At 42.5% G+C, this 15,406-nt stretch overlaps 1 protein-coding gene across 1 annotated transcript in view; it reads right to left on the bottom strand.

Annotated features, from left to right (window-relative positions):
* Window positions 1-14,834, bottom strand: part of LOC306881934 (pappalysin-2-like) — a 66,102-nt gene extending 51,268 nt beyond the window's left edge. The window contains exons 1-2 of the mRNA XM_079436307.1: window positions 13,875-14,834; window positions 7,642-8,704 (exon numbers count right to left, since the gene is read on the bottom strand). Of these exons, the coding sequence (XP_079292433.1) occupies window positions 7,642-8,704; window positions 13,875-14,691 (1,880 nt within the window). The 5' untranslated portion in view covers window positions 14,692-14,834. The remainder of the gene's footprint in view (window positions 1-7,641; window positions 8,705-13,874) is intronic.
* Window positions 14,835-15,406: the final 572 nt, after the last annotated feature.

Genomic DNA, 15,406 nt, shown 5'->3' with positions numbered 1-15,406 from the left:
CAAAGGATGCCACAAAAATGCTTATTCAGGGAACAAATACAACATGACAAAACAACAGCAAATGAAAACTGTCAACTGTCAGCACAGTTCTCTAATCAGAGCAATCACGGATGTCGGGGAAACTCGGGTTGATAGGCACCAGGGATTGACTGGCACGGGGTTAAATTCTGAGATGGAAGTGGGTTCTGCCACAAACGTGTAACATCTGAATATTTCCCCTCTTGACTTGCACTCATTGATTCCAGACATTACAAGATCAAAATGTTGTCAACATTTTTTTGTCAAAAAATAAAATGCAATCAACAAACAAACAGATAGATAGATTCTAAAAGACTTACAAATCCCATGAGCCAATATTGTATTCACAATAGAAGATAACATAACAAATGTTTAAACTGAGAAGTTTTACAGTTTTATGCACAAAATTAGAACTTTTCAAATTTGATGCCTGCTACAGGTCTCAAAATAGTTGGGACGGGGGCATGTTTACCATGGTGTAGCATCTCCTCTTCTTTTCAAAACTTTTCAAAGACATCTGGGCATCGAGGTTATGAGTTTCTGGAGTTTTGGTGATGAAATTTGGTCCCATTCTTGCCTGATATAGGTTTCCAGCTACTGAAGAGCTTGTGGTCATCTTTGACGTATTTTTCATTTAATGATGCACCAAATGTTCTCTATAGGTGATAGATCTGGACTGCAGGCAGGCCAATTCAGCACCCGGACTGTTCTACTACGAAGCCATGCTGTTGTAATAGCTGCAGTATATGGTTTTGCATTGTCCTGCTGAAATAGACGTCTTCTGGAGAGGAGCATATGCTGCTCTAAAACCTCTATATACCTTTCAGCATTCATAGTGCCTTCCAAAACATGCAAGCTGCCCACACCGTATTAGATTAGATTAGATTAGATTAGATTAGATTAGATTAGATTAGATTAGATTAGATTAGATTAGATTAGATTAGATTCAACTTTATTGTCATTGCACATGTAAGGTACAGGGCAACGAAATGCAGTTAGCATCTAACCAGAAGTGCAATAAGCAGGATATACAGTGCCTACAATATGTTACATATGTACAGAATATACAGATAAGGCAGTAGTACTATGGACATAATTTACAGATTTTTTAAATACTATCAGTATTGTATACAGATGGGTGATATGAACATACTATACAGATGGATTGTGCAGTAAATGTATGTACACTATGAATATAGTTACAAATGGGTATGAATAGGCTATACATTAAGATATATAAATACTAGTGCAATGAACATTGAAAGTGCATAGAAATAAAAATTTCCAGTACATAGTACTCAGTGTGTGGTTGTTGTTGTTTTTTTAAACTGATTTAATGATGGGGAGGGGTGGAGAGTTTGTGGTGGTGTGTGAGGGGTGTGTCATTGGGCAGAGTTAAGTAGGGAAACAGCTGTAGGGAAAAAGCTGTTCCTGAGTCTGCTTGTCCTTGTTCGGAGGCTCCTGAAGCGCCTCCCAGAGGGCAGTAAGTTAAACAGTCTATGGTCAGGGTGAGAGGAGTCCTTAAGAATCCCGCGAGCTCGACGTGAACAGCGTTTTCTCTGGACGTCCTTAATGGCAGGAAGTGGTGTCCCTGTGATGCGTTGGGCGGTTTTCACCACCCTCTGCAGTGCCTTGCGGTCAGCAACTGTGCAGTTCCCATACCAGACTGTGATACAGTTGGTCAGGATGCTTTCAATCGCACACCGGTAGAAGTTCACCAGGATGGTTGGAGACAGGTGGTTCTTCTTCAGTGTTCTAAGGAAGAAGAGGCGTTGGTGAGCCTTCTTGACTAGGCTGGATGTGTTGGTGGTCCAGGTCAGGTCCTCCGAGATGTGGATTCCCAGGAACTTGAAGCTGGAGGCACGTTCAACAACCATCCCGTTAATGTGGATGGGGTCATGCGTTCCACTTTTCTTCTTCCTGAAGTCCACAATAAGCTCCTTTGTCTTGCTGGTGTTGAGGAGCAGGCTATTGTCGGCACACCATGCAGCCAGGTGCTGTACCTCCTCCCTATAGGCAGTCTCATCGTTGTCTCTGATGAGGCCAATCACTGTGGTGTCGTCAGCAAACTTGATGATGGAGTTGGATCCATGCACAGGCCTGCAGTCATGGGTGTAGAGGGAGTAGAGAAATGGGCTCAGCACACAGCCCTGTGGTACGCCGGTGTTGAGTGTGATGGTGGTGGAGCAGGTGTGGCCTGTCCTAACATGCTGAGGTCTGTTGGTAAGAAAGTCCATAATCCAGCTGCAGAGGGAGGTGTTGACACCCAAGTCACCAAGTTTAGTGATCAGCTTGGAGGGAATGACGGTGTTGAATGCTGAGCTGAAATCAACAAACAACATCCGTGCATGTGTGTTGGTATTATCCAGGTGTGTGAGTACCGAGTGCAGTACTGTGCATACTGCATCCTCGGTGCTCCTATTGCTGCGGTAGGCAAATTGGTGCGGGTCCAGTGTGGGTGGGAGGCAGTTCTTGAGGTGTGCCAGGACCAGTCGCTCAAAGCACTTCATTACAATGGGTGTGAGTGCTACGGGGCGGTAGTCATTTAGGCACGTCGGGGAGGAGTGTTTCGGCACTGGCACAATGGATGTGGACTTAAAGCATGTTGGCACAGTTGCTTTGGTGAGGGACAGGTTGAAAATGTCTGTGAAGACCTCTGCGAGCTGCTCTGCACATATCCTGAGCACACGTCCAGGAATGCCGTCGGGGCCAGCAGCCTTGCATGCATTGATCCGGCTCAATGCTGTGCAGACATCTGTGGAGGTGAGTTTGAGGGTCTGATGGTCTCCTGAGAGTGTGATCTTGGTGGCTGTCTCCTTGTTGTTATTCTCAAAGCGAGCATAAAAGTAATTTAGCTCATTAAGGAAGGAGACGTCTGTGACCGTCGGAGTGGGGTTGCATGGCTTGTAGTCACTGATGACCTGGATGCTCTGCCACATGCGCCGGGGGTCAGAGTTGGAAAAGTGCTCCTCTACCTTTTGCTTGTAGCAGTGCTTGGCCTTTTTGATGCCCCTCTTCAGGTTAGCCCTGGATATGCTGTAGGCCTGAGCGTCATCTGATCTGAAAGCAGTGTTGCGGGCTTTCAGCAGGAGCCGCACTTCCTTGTTCATCCATGGCTTCTGATTAGGGTACGTTGTGATCTGTTTCTCTGTTGTAACACTGTCAATGGAGGTATTGATGTAATCCAGTACAGAGGTGGTATAGATGTTAATGTTAATGTCCGTGTGAGAGCCACTGGCAGCCTGAGAAGCAAACATACTCCAGTCCGTGTGTTGAAACTTGTCCTGAAGTACAGACTCTGCTCCCATTGGCCACACTTTGATGGTCTTCACTGATGGCTTCACACGGTTGATAAGGGGTGAATACTTGGGGGTGAGAAACAAAGAAAGGTGATCAGACTGTCCCAGGTGGGGGAGGGGTGTCGCGATGTAAGCTCCTGCGATGTTTGTGTAAACATAATCCAAAGTTTTTTCTCCTCTAGTGTGGCAGGAGACATGCTGATGGAATTTGGGGAGCACTGTCTTTAAGTTGGAGTGATTAAAATCACCCGCAACAATAAATGCAGCTTCCGGGTGTGCAGTCTGTTGTTTACTAATGGCCGCATGCAGTTCGTTCATTGCAAGCTTGGCATTAGCATCCGGGGGAATATAGGCTGCAGTTATGATAGTGGAAGTGAACTCCCGCGGCAGATAGAAAGGTCTACACTTAACCATGAGAAACTCTAGGTTAGGTGAGCAGTGTTTTCCAACAATGTCCGAGTTCGTACACCAAGCTTTGTTTACATAAATGCACAATCCTCCGCCTTTGGTCTTGCCGGAGTCATCTGCCGTTCTATCTGCTCGGAGCGTGTAGCGTCCGGTTAAATCAATAGCATTGTTGGGTATGTCGCTATGTAGCCATGTTTCAGTGAAAACCATGACATTGCAGTCCAAACATTTCTTACTATGGGTGATGCGAAGTCGTATTTCATCCATTTTGTTCACCAATGACCGCACATTAGCGAGGAAAATGCTGGGCAAAGAGAGCCGGTGCGGTGTTAGCTTTAGCTTAGCTCTTAGCCCTCCGCTCTTCCCCCGCCTTTGTTTACGATCTCGGTGCCGCCTGTGAGCACTTCCGCCCGGCCGAGCAGAGTGCGTAGCCTCGGGTGTTCTGGAGATCTCCGGGATGAGTCGATGATTGGTTATAAAACTGTTGGAAAAGTGCAGACCGATATCCAAAAGCTCCTGTCGGGTGTATGATGTTAAGGCAAAGCTGTTCAGTGAGAACAGACCCGAGATGAGCAGGAAAAATACTGCAAAATTGCAAATACTGGAGAGACGCTGAGCCACGCGATGTGTTCGCGCCGCCATCTTGGTCACCATATACACTTATGCACACACATACTATCAGAGATGCTGGCTTTTGAACTGAACGCTGATGACACGCTGGAAGGTCTCCATCCTCTTTAGCCCGGAGGACACGGCATCTGTGATTTCCAACAAGAATGTCAAATTTGGACTCGTCTGACCATAGAACACTTTTCCACTTTGAAATGAGCCTTGGCCCACAGGACATGACGGCGCTTCTGGACCATGTTCACATATGGCTTCCTTTTTGAATGATAAAGCTTTAGTTGGCATCTGCAGATGGCATGGCGGATTTTGTTTACCGACAGTGGTTTCTGGAAGTATTCCTGGGCCCATTTAGTAATGTCAATGACAGAATCATGTCAATAAGTGATGCAGTGTCGTCAGAGGGCCCGAAGACCACGGGCATCCAACAAAGATCTTCAGCCTTGTCCTTTATGCACAGATATTTCTCCAGTTTCTCTGAAACTTTTGATGATGCTATGCACTGTCGATGATGAGATTTGCAAAGCCTTCACAATTTGACTCTGAGAAATGTTGTTTTTAAAGTATTCCACAATCTTTTTACGCACTCTTTCACAGATTGGAGAGCCTCTGCCCATCTTTACTTCTGAGAGACTCTGCGTCTCTAAGACATCCCTTTTATGTTATCCCAGCTGTATCTTTTCAAAATGTCTTGCTTTTTCAGCCCTTTGTTGCCCCCGTGCCAACTTTTATTCAAATTAGAAATGAGCTCATTTAGTGAATAAAAGTGTAACATTTCTCAGTTTAAACATTTATTATGTTATCTGTGTTCTATTGTGAATTAAATATTGGCTCATGTGATTTGAAAGTCTTTTAGTTTTAATTTTATTCGAATTTAAAAAACATCCCAACATTTCCGGAATTCGAGTTGCATATAGATCTTCCATTTTTCAGACAAACAGGTATATCTGTCCGAAACTTATTGACATGTCATATAACTCAAACAAGTGAAAACTTCAACAAGAAATGTTTTAAAAGCACATTTTCTGGGTATTCATACTTCCATGAAGTCATCCAATAAAACACTGATCCACTACCACACAGCAAAATGAATAAAGAAATAAATACATCATAAATCACTGAAATTGCTAAGCATCTATCAAAGTTAATAACTAAAGAGAAGAGTTATCAGATAGTTCAGTTCTATTGGCTTAAATGTCTGGACTAAAATGTCTTTGCTTTCTTCTCGTTCCATTTCTGGAGCTTGCCAAAATGCACCTGGTGGTTCCCTTGTGCTGTTTCTCTCTGCTTCAACAACAAATGTGCATAGTGACAGCCATTGGCAAGTACTCAAGCTTCACTGCCCAGCAGCAGATACCTGGGCTATAACTCACAGAGCAAAACATTAAAATCCCAGACCTCCACATAAAAAGCACGCTATACAATTGCCATCAAAATGTCATCCCTGCATTAATTCTCTGCAAACTCTTGACCTTGGCCTTAAACAAACAGCCCAAGGTTAATCTGGTTCCGTTGGCTATTAGCATTTATGCTTATTGACACATCATATTTAGAGGAAAACAAGTCCAGTAAATTAACCTTTGGGTTATTCAGTACCTTTGGATTGTTTTTTGAATATGGCGTGCCAAGGACAGTATGCTACTCCAGGTCACCACTACTACAAACTGTTGGTTTTAGTAGAAATAAAGAGGTCTGATATTCCCTGAAGAAGGTTATATCTTTTAGTATTCCCCTTCATCTCAATGGCAGCTGCACGGCTGGTACAGGAACGCAGGAAACTTACATCATGATAAAGCTGACTGGAATGAGCCCCAAGCTCTTTAGTGACAATCCTGATCTTTCAAAAGGAGAATTATCCATTTCACACTTATAAGAGCCATTCAAACAAAGAAATGTTGATGATATATAAACTGCAGCTCAAAAGTTTGGGGTTGGTATGATTTTAATGCTTTTGAGACAAATCTCGTTCACCAAGACTGCATTTATCTGATCAACAATACAGTAAAAACGGTAATACTGTGAATCAATATTACAATTTTAAAGAACTGTTTTATATTTAGTGAATTTTAAAATGTAATGTATTGTAAATGAGGGCAAATGAACTGCAGAGTATGCAAGTACGTCATCTTCCACCAGTGGAGACAGGCCATGCTAATCAGTCAAACCTTAACCCCTTGGTGCAAACAGCATTGAGATGATGTTCAACTGATTTATTATCCACCAGCCATGGACAGAAAGAAATGTTCTGCCTGTGGATTATGGCTATGAACATGCTGTTGTCCTCTTTAAAAGGGTCTCAGTGTTTCTTAGACCACCTTCCAATGGTATCATTGGGGCCCTATTAATCTCTATTGGAGCCCTTCAGGAACAGATAGGAGGTTCTTGAAGAAAGCTTGTTTTCATGCAACCATAAAATGTCAACAGCTGGTGGCTGAGACACAAGGTCTCATTGCACACTGAGCCTAGAACAACACTTCCTAGACTGCATCTGGAAATTTGGCATATAGAAAATTAATCCTGCTGATAAAAAGATTTGGTGTAATCACATTTTCAGGATTTTACGGTTTTGTGAACCATACACATGCTTACATAACATACGTAGCATCAGAAAAAATAAAAGACACTACGGTAAGCCATCGAACAATTTGTACGGGAGCAAAGCGGCCCTGCCTTTCACAATGAATAGTGCCGAGACCTCTGGTTTTGTTGTTTAGCCACATTAAGTGTATACTTTGGCTCAGTTCTGCATCCAAGTTTTGCATGTTTTTTAAAGTTATTCCAGAAGGCCGATTTGAATGCTTTGCATGTTGAGTAATACAGAATGCTCTGACAATCTTGAAAATATATATATATATTTTTTTTTTAAATGAAAAAAGTGAACACTATTTCACAATAAGACACTTTGGTTTCCTTTTTCCTGAAGCTGCTGTGAGAACATTTAACAAGCACTTTTGTCAATTTCTTGAAGTCAAAAAACAGTTCACAGTGATCCTGAGTGAGGGATAGGGAACACTTTCAATCATTTTGTCGGCCTAGCACTTTAATGCAAGCAGTTTATTTAGGAATGCATCTGCTAAGGACATTAATGTACATAGTTGATGTAATGGTATGGTAGCTGACAACGGTATCAGCATCAATTTCTATAGAAGCAAGCAGGCAGTCAGATGTCATTCTGAGAGTTTTTTTGCACGAGCAGATTTCGCAATTCTTGAATTAAGACCAAAACATGAACCCTCTTGCACATCCCACAAGTTAGTTGCCAAAGTGTAAGCATATTGAAGCACAAGCTCACCTCTGAGAAGACTCAGGATCAAAGCAGGTCTTTGCGACATCTGTGACCTCGGGGTCACAGCAATCACCATCATCGTAATCATAGTGAATGCTGTTGCACTCGGGGTTGCAGACTCCATCCCTCCGCCTCCAGTTGTAGCAGGGCCCCATGCGCAAGCAGTCACCCCCATCGTGGCCCGTAAGAGGATGGTCGCACTCGGGATCGCAGTGGCGGTTCCCCACCTTGGCAATGTGGCAGTTGCTGAGGATGAAGCGTCGTTGGAGGGAAGAGTTGTAGATGGTGTGAATGCTGAGCTCAAGGGTGATGTTGTAAGGACGAAAGGCATCTTCCAAGGCCTGGTGTTGGAGCTGGATCTGCTTGAGAGAGACCGTAGGGTCGCTGCCGTCATCTTTACAGATGTTCACGATGCGGTAGCGTAGGCGCTTCTCGGCTCGCAGTTGCCAGTGCTGGTTATAACTTAGGGCGAAATCGGCATTGTCACACATGGTCACGCCACATGGAGGTGGAAGAAATGGAGAAACAAGCTGACGCTCGGGGACAGGACGAGCCACAATGACTGGGTTGTGACGATTTTTGTAGGGCGCCCACTGATTCTCAACCTTGGAGAAATCTGCCCACTGGGACAATATGGGAGTTTGTTTCTCTGCATGGGATAGTTGACCTTTAAGAAGTTCTTTGTGAGTGCGCACGTAACCCCATAGCGCAACGCCTCCCAAATGCCCACGGAAACTGTGTTCGTGATCCGACTGGTCCCCGCCAAGCAGAAACAGGCGACAGGCCTTGATGTAGGGACTGTATAGGTCACCCGACTGTTCTCTGCTCTCGCCAAACTTGGAATTGTCTACATACAGCGCCATCTTGTGGCCGTCATAACTGGCCACCACATGAGTCCAGCTGTTGGGCTGGTAGCGCTGGTGCGCGATGATAGTGGTGGATTTAAGCGCCCGATCCGTGCGAAGGGAGAAGAAAAACCTGCCATCTTTTCTTCCTGAAGAGTCTGCTGCTCGAATCCCAACAGACCAACCTTTTTCACTCAAGGGATACGAGCAGTTGTCAAACACGCCTAGAAAAAAAAAAGCACAAACGAAGGAGTCAATGAGCTTCATCAAGCACAGAGTAATTGGTGTTTAATTATCTGAGGAGTTTCAGAGTTTAAGTCATTTCCATTCAACAAATCCACTGATATTCCCAGCCGCCTTTCTTTTGAGCAGTCACATCTGGCAGCCAGATGTTACTGTCGAAGGACAGAGAGAGGTCAGGGAACCCCTTCACCCTCCCAACAACACACGCACATGTGAGCACATACACACTCGGGTGCATTATTCCCTGCAAACGGGAGAACGAGAGATGGGCAGCTTTAAACAAAATATCCTGAGGGACGTGGACCACACTGAAATTTCATTCATTGGAAAAGCCTGCCGATGTGTGTGCAGAGATCCAGCGTGTGACAACATCTACTAATTTCTGCGTGTATCAGCCCTGAAGTCATGAATTTGAAGTTAAACCTTTCCAGAGTACTATCCACTTGGATGCTACCACATTTTCAAAGCCCGAGTTCTTATCTTGCAGTTTTTATAGTGTCTGTCTCCCACTATATAAAAGATTCATAATAGTAGTACCTCAGACTGGTCCGGAGTGCTGAGTTTGGCTGGAGACAAAGTGTGCTGAAGAAATACTTTCTTTGTAACCTTGTATAACTGATGGCTTCGATGTGATAATTGTTTATGAGAGACAGAGAGAAAGTGAATGTTTTCGAACAGTATCACTTAATAGTTAGCACTGAAAAGACCACTTCCAGTAAAGCCTTTGAACATTCATTTGGCAGTGTGATGGATTTTTAAAAAACTGGCTTTGTAACAATAGCTTCGTCCACTGATTGTTAAAAAAAATCCATTGACCTCAGAAAGAGCTGGAGTGAATGTTCACATGATTTTAGTGATGATGACAAATATGTCAAAGGGAAATAATACAATCTTAACAATAGCAAGATGGTAGAAACCCTCATTTATTTAAGAGGTTTGTGAGATTTGACGTCATTGGGGAATACTGATTTTCTCCAAGTGGTGGATGATTTTAAAATGGAATATCTAATGCTCTCTTTGAGGTCTGATAGATGACTCATCAGTGTTAGAAACAAATGAATAATATTTTCACCTAAAAGCATGTATTTTGGCACCATGGTAGAGGAAAAGCCTCGCGCATGTTACAACCAGAGAACTCTGGGATTTGTTCTCCTTACTGGGAACTAGTCTCAGAAGCACTTCCAAATGTAATCATTTCCACATTGACCCTCCTCAGCAGCTATACAAAAATGCACATTTACCTGATTATGAAATCTCCCTTAGGGGATCCAGCACCTTCTGTGATGTTCCACAGCTTATTTTGTTTGTTTTTGTAATCACAATGTGTGCTTTGAAAAAGTCAACTCAGATGCCTGTCAAAACCATACAGCGAAATAGCTCTAACTAACATGCTGGAGGAAAATAAGGTTTTATATATATATATATACACAGTGCCGTGAGAAGGTTTTTTTCCCCCTTCCTGTTTTTTTATTTATTTTATTTTTTGCACATTTTTCACACTTTAATGATTCAGATCAAGAAATGTGTATATTACACAAAGATAACCCGAGTAAATCCAAAATGCAGTTTTGAAATAATGATTTCATTTATTAAGGGAAAAAAACTGTCCAAACCTGCCTGGCCTTACAGTACGTGAAAATGTAGTTGCCCCCTAAATCTAATAACTGGTTGTGCCACCTTTTGCAGCAACAACTGCAATCAAGCATCTGCGATAACTGGCAATGAGTCTTTCACATCGCTGTGGAGGAATTTTGACCCACTCTTCTTTGCAGAATTGTTTTAATTCCGCCACACTGGAGGGTTTTCGAACATGAAAGGACTGTTTAAGGTCATGCTACAGCATCTCAATCGGATTTAAGTCCGGACTTTGACTTGGCCACTCCAGAACCTTAATTTTGTTTTTCTTGAGCCATTCAGTGGTGGACTTGCTGGTGTGTTTGGGATCATTATCCTGCTGCATAACCCAATGCACTTGAGCTTGAGGTCACAAACTGACGGCGGCACATTCTCCATCAGGATTTTCTGATAGTGTGCACAATTCATGGTTCCATCAATTATGGCAATTTTCAAGGTCCTGAAGCTGCAAAGCAGCCTCAGACCTTCACAGTACCACCACCATGTTTGACTGTTGGTATGATGTTCTTTTTATGAAATGTCTTGGTTTTACGTCAGATGTAACAGGACACACACCTTCCAAAAACTCCAACTTTCATTGCATAAGTCCACAGAATATTTGCCCAAAAGTCTTGGGGATAATCAAGATATTTTTTGCCAAATGTGAAACAAGCCTTTGTGTTATTTTTGGTCAGCAATATAGAAATCTCCCAGGGATGCCATTTTTGCCCAGTCTCTTTCTTATTGTTGAATCATGAACAGTGACCTTAACTGAAGCAAGTGAGGCCTGCAGTTCTTTAGATGTTTTTCTGGGATCTTTTAGGACCTCCTTGATGAGTTGTTGTTGTGCTCTTGGGCCGCATTTACACTGCATTATTCAAGTGACCCAATTCCAATTTTTTTCCTCCCATGTGGCACAGATCAGATACGGCCCACGACAGTGTAAGCTGGAAAAAAATAAATAATAATAATTGCATGGATTCCGATATTCTCCGATTGATTTCAGGCCTCATTCATATGTGGAAATAAATCAGAATCGGATACGTGCATTTGCGCCTGCCATGTAAGCGGTCAGATCGGATATTCCCCTGTAAATGTGACTCCTACGTCATTGAAAAGTGAGTTTTTTTAAACATTTCGCGGTACAGACGTACCTGTAACAAATGAAACATCTCTAGTTGATGTCAGAGTATTAATTTTATACGTTTGTGTTAAATAAAAGGCAATCTGACGCTGAAATGTGTTGGTTTTGAAATCATGCTGAGTGCTCGTTGCTGCTGTTGTCAGTGACGGCGGCTCGTGCACAGATGAGCGTTTCGGTCCTGTTCGTTCCATTGAAACCACAAAATAAAATGCACACAGACATGTCTCTGCCTTTGATATACAATCACTGATGAACGCATTTGGATTTAATTACTAAAAAACACAGACAATGTGACATGTTTAACATCTACCACCCAAGTATTATTCCACTCGCAAACTTTCACCGGAGCTGCATACATCACTGTCCTGAAGAATTTGTACTAGGCCAGGGGTTCCCAAACTCGTTCATGGAACCTCCCCAACACTGCACATTTTGCATGTCTCCTTTCTCTGACACACCTATTTCAGGTCTCGGAGTTGCTACTAATGAGCTGATGAGTTGAATCAGGTGTGATTGATAAAGGAGACATGCAAAATGTGCAGTGTTGGGGAGACTCCAGGATCGCGTTTGGGAACCCCTGTACTAGGCTATATTATTTTGATGTATAGATGTAACTATTGCATTAAAAACGTTTCAATATGAATTCAATGTATTATTCAAGTTGATTTGTGATGTCATTTGTTATTTTTGGCTTGTTTCAACAAGTGCAGTGTAAAATGCACACATCCGATACAGGTCACTTTTAAAAGAAATGTAAGCACATCGTCCAAAAAAATCAAATATAGTCACAAAATTGGAATTGGTCGTCAAGACTTGCAGTGTAAATGCAGCCCTGGAGTCACCACTGTTCCAAGTTTTCTCCATTTGTGGATAATGGCTCTGAACGTGGTTCGCTGGAGTCCCAAAGCCTTAGAAATGACTTGATAACCCTTTCCAGACTGATACAAGTCAATTATTTTGTTACTCATCTGTTCTTGAATTTCTTTAGATCGCAGCATGATGTGTTGCTCTTTAAGCATGCTTCACTTTGTCAGACAGGTTAAGTGATTAATTGATTCAACAGGTCTGGCAGTAATCAGGCCTGGGTTTGGCTAGTGGAATTTAACTCCGCTTTCTAAAACAATGTGGTTAAGCACAGCTCTTTCATGATTTACCAGGGAGATGCAATTAATTTTTCACATAGGGCCAGGTAGGTTTGGACAGCTTTTTCCCTTAATAAATTAAATCATCATTTAAAAACTGCATTTGGCATTTACTTGCATTATTTTTGTATAATATTAAAATTAGTTTGACGATCTGAATCTTTTTAAGTGTGACATATGCAAAAAATAAAAAAGGAAGGAGGCACTGTGTGTGTGTATATATATATATATGAAAAGTTCAGATGCAAAAGCCTCCAAGTGGCATTTGAAATTTTCTTCTAAAATTAGCATTTTTCTCAGGCTCCTATGTTTGTTCAGTTATTTGACTTTAATAGCAATGAAAATAACCTACTCATTGCCACACATGAGCCTACACATGAGAGCCTGAGAAAATTGTTAATTTTAGTAGACGATTTCAGATGGCATTTAGAGGATTTTGCATCTTTACTCTTTGTTTGTGTGTGTGTGTGTGTGTATATATGTATATATATATATATATATATATATATATATATATATATATATATCACACAACATAACCATGTCAATTGGAAAGCATTAACAGACAACATTTCACACATCAGCTTTGCATGTGAAAAACCACCTAGTTTCTGCTTTGAAAATCTTTTAAATGTATCAAACAATTGTGCTGGATGGCAGCTAGCTGTCAGTGTGAGTACAGTGTCCAGAGCATGCAGCTTATGAATCAAACCTTGGAAACGCAAAGCATCATATGCATTAGACAAGTACTTAAATAAAGCAGACAGGACACATTGAGCAGATGGTGGCCACTTGTTCCTCTAACACTCCTCCCTAAGCACTACTCATCGTTTGCACCTCGTAAGCAGCTGATTTCCTCATTCTCCTTTCAACTGCTTGTCAGCTGATATCCTCAAACAAAGGCCTCTTAAATGAAACAACAACGTGTCAAAGCCATGACACAACACAGAGTCCGCCGCACACCATTTGATGCACTTGATGAACTGAGGCGAGTTCGAGGAACGAATCTGACTTTCCATAATCATTTTGGTCTGTATGGCTGTATGACTTTCAGCACTATTTATTCTGATTAGACAGTTGCTAATTGTAAATTATGTATCTTTCAAATTATAACTGCTACTTTAAGTATAGCCAATGACAATTCCAATTCCTAGAACACCAGTTTTAAGAACCTAAGAAAAAGCTGCATCCCTGCTTCCAACATGGAAAACATGATTTTGGACTATAAGAATGATGTATGAATGCACCCACCTGCAATGATGGCAGGATTATTCTGGCCACCCTCCGGCTTGACCCACAGCTCTAAAGTGAACCTGGAGCGGGGCAGTTCTATGCCAAAGGCAGGGTTCACCTTTAGTTGGTCTGCCTGGCCGCCAAAATACACAGCTGTCATCCACTTTGCGGCCACATTGCTTACATCTGCCCTCCACAGCTCCCCAGCAGTGCTCTGCAGCCCCTCTTGCTCCCCGGAATACTCTTCATATTCTGTAGAGAAGCTAGTGTGGTGGGTATGGGTGTGCGGTGTATCTTTTGGGACTTCTTCTTTGTTGAACTCCGGAAGGCTCCTTGCAACCCTTCTTAGCGAGGAAAAGCTGTCTGTTCTGTCACCTCCCTGTTCTGTCTGTAAAGGGTGTCCTTTTGATATGGACTCAGTAGAGCCAGAATCAGTGGCCCCTAACTGTTTGCCTTCTTTCTTCCATATGAAAGTTTCTTCTTGGGGTTCATCAAATGTGTCCTTCTCATTAATATCCCAGTTAGTTAATTCAACCGCATCTATGCCACTAGAGCCGCACTCACCTGAACACGACCTCACCGTTTTACTTTTCCTTACATGCAAGTCTATCAAGCGAGTGTACCGTCCAGCGACGCCCGCTAGAGGGTACTGCTGCGCCGCGAAGCGCGGCGGTCGCTTGCGGCTGATTGAGCCACAATGTTCTCCAACAAGCGCTCGGTCCGCTCTCTGTGCCAGTGTCCGCTTATACTTCTGGATATGATCTGGCTGAGCCCTGTTTAGGGGCCATGTGTGAAATACTGCAACAATAATAGCCAGTAGTCTAAAAAACATCATTTTATTGAGGTGAAGTTGTCGCTTTCAACGCGTAGACATCAGTTTGTTTGTTTGTTTTGAATTGCACTTGGGATGGGAGCTAGTAGTTAATTTGCTTAAATTGTTTTGGGTCCCTTTTCTTCATTAATGATAGCATAAATTGTGTTTAATTTACAATAGGTGTGTCAATGAGTTTCTATTTTACTTAATTGCCTTTTAAAAATTAAATTGGAATGACAAGGGAAGTCGAAATTTCCAGTGCATTAAAGTGGAGAGTCTGTTTTTCTTTTAATTTACCATTTATATCACTTGATGTCGGAATTAATGAGTGAATGACAGCAAACTTTCTACTTTAAATCGTTCCTCATTGCTTTTTGACTGTTCAGGTTCAAACAGAACATCTCGCGTCTCAGGTATCTCCTTAAAGCTGCCTCTTTGGGCGCAATGACTGCGTAAAAGTCTAATGTCATTCACTTGTAGTTCATTTACGCGCGCAATAATGTATCCTCGTTGTGGTCGAATGAAAGCGACAATAGCGCGTTTGGTTGCAGACTTACATAGCTTGCTGTCTGTACAGTGAAATGTTGTTTGGAGAGATGCAGCGCTGGATAAAGGTTATTTGAGATTGCCACCTTTCACCGGCGCGCAATGGGTCGCGTCCAAATGCTCGCGGCCACGCTTCTTTCTGCGAATAAACCGCCAAAACGGTCAAATAAAAAGTCTGTCGAGATTTATT

The sequence above is a fragment of the Barbus barbus genome, assembly GCF_936440315.1.
Source record: "Barbus barbus genome assembly, chromosome: 15".
Classification (NCBI taxonomy): Eukaryota; Metazoa; Chordata; class Actinopteri; order Cypriniformes; family Cyprinidae; genus Barbus; species Barbus barbus.
This window is presented reverse-complemented; position numbering and strand designations above follow the sequence as displayed.